Below are 4,165 nucleotides of genomic sequence, written 5' to 3' on the forward strand. Positions count from 1 at the left end.
ATCACCAAACTCAGACACTATTGTGGATGCCAAGAAGTGCATGCTGACAGGGACCTGATATAGCTGTCTCCTGAAAGGCTCTGCTAGAGCCTGACAAATGCAGAGGGGATGTTCACAACCAACCATTGGAATGAGCACGGGGTCTCCAATGGGGGTCCCCAGTGGAGGAATTAGAGAAAGGACTGAAGGAGCTGAAGGGGTTTGCAACCCCATAGGAAGAACAATAATATCAACCAACCAGAGCCCCACCCCTCCCAGGGCTCCCAGGAATTAAATAATATTTTTTAAAACATTTGTGTGTACAGAAATAAAGAAGTCATTTTTTATTTTTTTAATTCCTGGTGTTTTTATTTTTATCCTTTGAGAATGTTATAAGTGCATATAATGTGTTTTGGTCAAGTCCATGTCCCACAGTATCCTGCCCAATTCCTCCCTTATCCTCCCAACACTTTTGTGTTCTTTCCCTCTGCCTCTCCCTCTACTTTCCCTCTTTCTCTCCCTTTCTCCCTTCTCCTTTTCTTCCCTTCTTCCATTCCTGCCCTCCTCTCTCTCTCTCTCTCTCTCTCTCTCTCTCTCTCTCTCTCTCTCTCTCTCTCTCTCTCTTGTTCTCTCTCCCACTGTTCACTTCATGATGCTTAAATATGCATGTGTGTAGGGCCATCTACTGGAGCATGGGTAGTATTTCAGGGCCAACATCCCTGAAGAAACTTACTCTCCCTCCTCTAGGAGAAATCATTGCCCATAGGTCCAGGTTGGGGTGGGACTTTCTGTGCCCTTCCCCTATCCATACTGAAACATTCTAAACCTTCAGAAGTATTTATATACACCACTTTTAAACTTACATTTTATTTCCTATGAGAGTGATTACAAAACACACTGTCTTTATCATTCTACTGTTCAAAAAAATTATATGTGGGTCAAGAAGACTGTTTAAATATATTTACCTTATGTAGTTTATGTGGACATGTAAGTATGTACATAATATTGTGTTACTATCATGTATCATATAATTTTTATCAAATGTATCCTAAGTACAACTTGCTCAGCAATAGAATTAAATTTTATTTCTGCTTATACATTACATGCTATATCAAAGCTATATTATTATCTTTTTACATTACATTAGTTTCTAATGTCCTTTCTCTGTTTACTTTTCTAATTGCATCAAAATCAATTGATTTTCTAATTGGAAAATCACATTAACAATTAAGGAGGTTCCTAGTAAATGCAATGAATGAATAAGCATTCTTATCAACATCTCTGAGTACATGGTATTTTACAGTAAGCTGATGTCATGCAATATTGCAGTAAGTTGTTAATATCATTATCACTGGCACCATCATTCTAGAAGCCACTTAATCTACCCATAATGCCTTTGAAATAAGTAGGAATATTTTGCATTGTATTAAAGTATAAAAATTGTAGAGAAAATGGTCACAATTTGGAGAATCTTCTTTGGCCTAAATTACTACTTTCTGCTAACAATGAAATTCAGACAGACCATATAACTTTCCCAAACATCAATATATTCTATGAAAAAGAGGAAACTATCCTACACATAGGACCATATTCAAGATCCAGCAAAATTAATGAAATGCTTACAGAAATAAATTTTCATAAGAATTCCAACATTCCCAGTACAACCTTGAAAATAAAGTGTTTGATTCAGAGTTAAATGATATTTGGTCACAGTAAGTTTGTCTTTTTTCCAATTTTCTATGGACTAGTTACAAAATAACTACTTTCAATAACCTATGAGACAAATTCTAGGACAACTATCTACATTGCTATTGGCTAGTGATCTTTCTGGAACAAAATCCTCATCACTCGCTCCCGAATCAGCTTCGTCCTTACCCCATAGATCACAGGATTAAGGGCTGGTGGGACAACCACATAGAGATTGGCCAAGAAAATGTGGATATATTGGGGCACATTGTGGCCAAAACGATGCGTCAAGAAGGAGAAAAATGCTGGAGTAAAAAAGGTTAAGATAACACCTATATGAGAGCCACAGGTATTGAGAGCCTTGAGCCTGGCCTCCCGGGAGGGCAGGCAGAATACTGCATAGAGGATCCTGACATAAGAAAGAATAATAAGAACCACATCCAGGAGCAGAAGAGCAATGTTGCAAAGACCAAACATGATGTTGACTTTGATGCTGGCACAAGCTAGTCGGGCAATGCCCATGTGCTCACAATAAGTATGAGGGATGATGTGATGCCCACAGTAGGGTAGTCTCAGGAGGAGAAACACCAGTGGAAGAACCATGTATAGGCTCCGCAGCACAGCAATACCTGCAATGACCCCAATAACTTTTGTGGTGAGGATGACAGTATATTGAAGGGGCTTGCAAATGGCAATGTAGCGGTCAAAGCCCATGGCCAACAACATAATGCTTTCCATGACCGTGAAGAAGTGGATGAAGAACATCTGAGAAAGGCAACCTCCAAAAGATATTTCCCTGAGATTGAACCAGAAGATGCCCAGCATTTTGGGGATGGTGGCTGTGGTCAGACCCAGGTCAATGGAATCCAACATGGCTAGGAAGTAGTACATGGGCTCATGAAGACTGTGTTCAGTTTGGATCACAAATAAAACAGCAGCATTCCCCAAGACTGCAATGAGATAGAGAAAACAAAAGGGGAATCCAATCCAGATGTGTGCATCTTCTAGCCCTGGGATGCCCAGCAGCAGGAATGAAGAAGGATGGACTTTTGTGTCATTAGACAGGGACATTCTCTCAGTCATAGATAGATGCTGTGCTTAATACAAATAAGTATTAATGTATGATTAGTATGCTTTTTCTTTGTCTGCTTAGCCTTTTATCTTCATTCCTGGTAACATATAAAATAACCTTTAAATATCCTGTTCATATTTGTAGAATAATTAAAATGGTCTCTTCATTTCATGTGTAAGTCTCCAGAATTTCACATTAGATCAGCTATAGAGCCACTATTATTACACTGAACTCATGCGAGAACAGAAACTGATATAAAGAAGAGAGTCAAGAATAAATGTGGAGTGCAGAGTGGCCAGGAATACATGAAGAATGGAATTCCAGGGTTGGTATGCAAAGTAATGTTACATACGCTTTTGCTTAATAAGTATAAGAATTACTCAGGTACCCGTTATCTTTACCCTTCCCTATTTGGGAAGCTGAAAGCCCCAAGTGTTGTGTATACAATGTGGTTTGTATGTGCTGTTATGTAGAGAGTTGGTTCTGTTCTAAGACCAGGATAAACAACCTATCTTCCTTTGTTCTCTTTCATGAAATGTTGTGTCATGTAGAAGTTCCTTATTTCTTCATATTTAGATGAAGAGATAAAGCTGTAGGTGTTTTAATTTTTATGATAAGAAATTAATCATCCATGTCCATTATAACTCTATGAGAAAGTCTCACCAGGTTTGGAAAGTAACGACAATTAGAGGAAAATGTACTTGATAAAGATTATTTTGTTTGTTTTTAGCTATGATGAAAACATGAATTGAAAAATTGTATTGACATGGACAAAACTTTCATTTGGTCAATGAATAAATAATGCATCCAGTAAAAAACTCTCCAGATATGGACCAGCTATGGGAAGAGAGAGCTACACAATTTTCCCAGTATACTTCAACCTATGTACATGGAAGAGACAGAAGTACTCAAAACATTTCTATTTAGTTCCTCCTCTGATTCCATCCCAGTACCATGTTCAATGAACTTTGCTATTATAGTAAATTCTGAACAAGTAGTAAATTAACTCCTGAAGAAAACAAGCATAAAGCTCATTACTTCACTTATTTACAAAAAACTATTGTATTAATAATGTGGAAGTGATTGACTGTCATGTATAATTATACACAAAAATATATTCATATTTAACAAGACTTAACTCAATGTGTCTACCAGATATGTTTATGAATGAAGCATGCCTTGGGATGTTTTTATGTGTGTGGGTAGGGGAAGTCATAGAGTTGTGGGAGAAAGAATCAAATATGATCAAATAGGTTATATGAAAATTTTTAAATTAAATTACGAAATAGAGTTCTATCTTTGGACTTACAAAAATATTTAACCATACCAGTGTCTCTTTAAACATATCATGACATACATATATTCCTTGAGGCACTCATTTAAAGCCTATAAAACACTGCAGGAATGAAAAATAATTTGATAATTTTA

The 4,165-nt window shown here is 37.0% G+C and overlaps 1 protein-coding gene across 1 annotated transcript; it reads right to left on the reverse strand.

The window, feature by feature from the left end:
• Positions 1 to 331: 331 nt before the first annotated feature.
• On the reverse strand, positions 332 to 2,754 carry LOC117718538 (olfactory receptor 52E8-like). The gene has a single exon (XM_034516236.2). The coding sequence runs from the start codon at positions 2,746 to 2,748 to the stop codon at positions 1,795 to 1,797; it is 954 nt and encodes a 317-aa protein (XP_034372127.1). The 5' UTR covers positions 2,749 to 2,754; the 3' UTR covers positions 332 to 1,794.
• Between the last annotated feature and the right edge of the window lie 1,411 nt (positions 2,755 to 4,165).

Source organism: Arvicanthis niloticus, chromosome 1 (assembly GCF_011762505.2).
Source record: "Arvicanthis niloticus isolate mArvNil1 chromosome 1, mArvNil1.pat.X, whole genome shotgun sequence".
NCBI classification, from domain to species: domain Eukaryota; kingdom Metazoa; phylum Chordata; class Mammalia; order Rodentia; family Muridae; genus Arvicanthis; species Arvicanthis niloticus.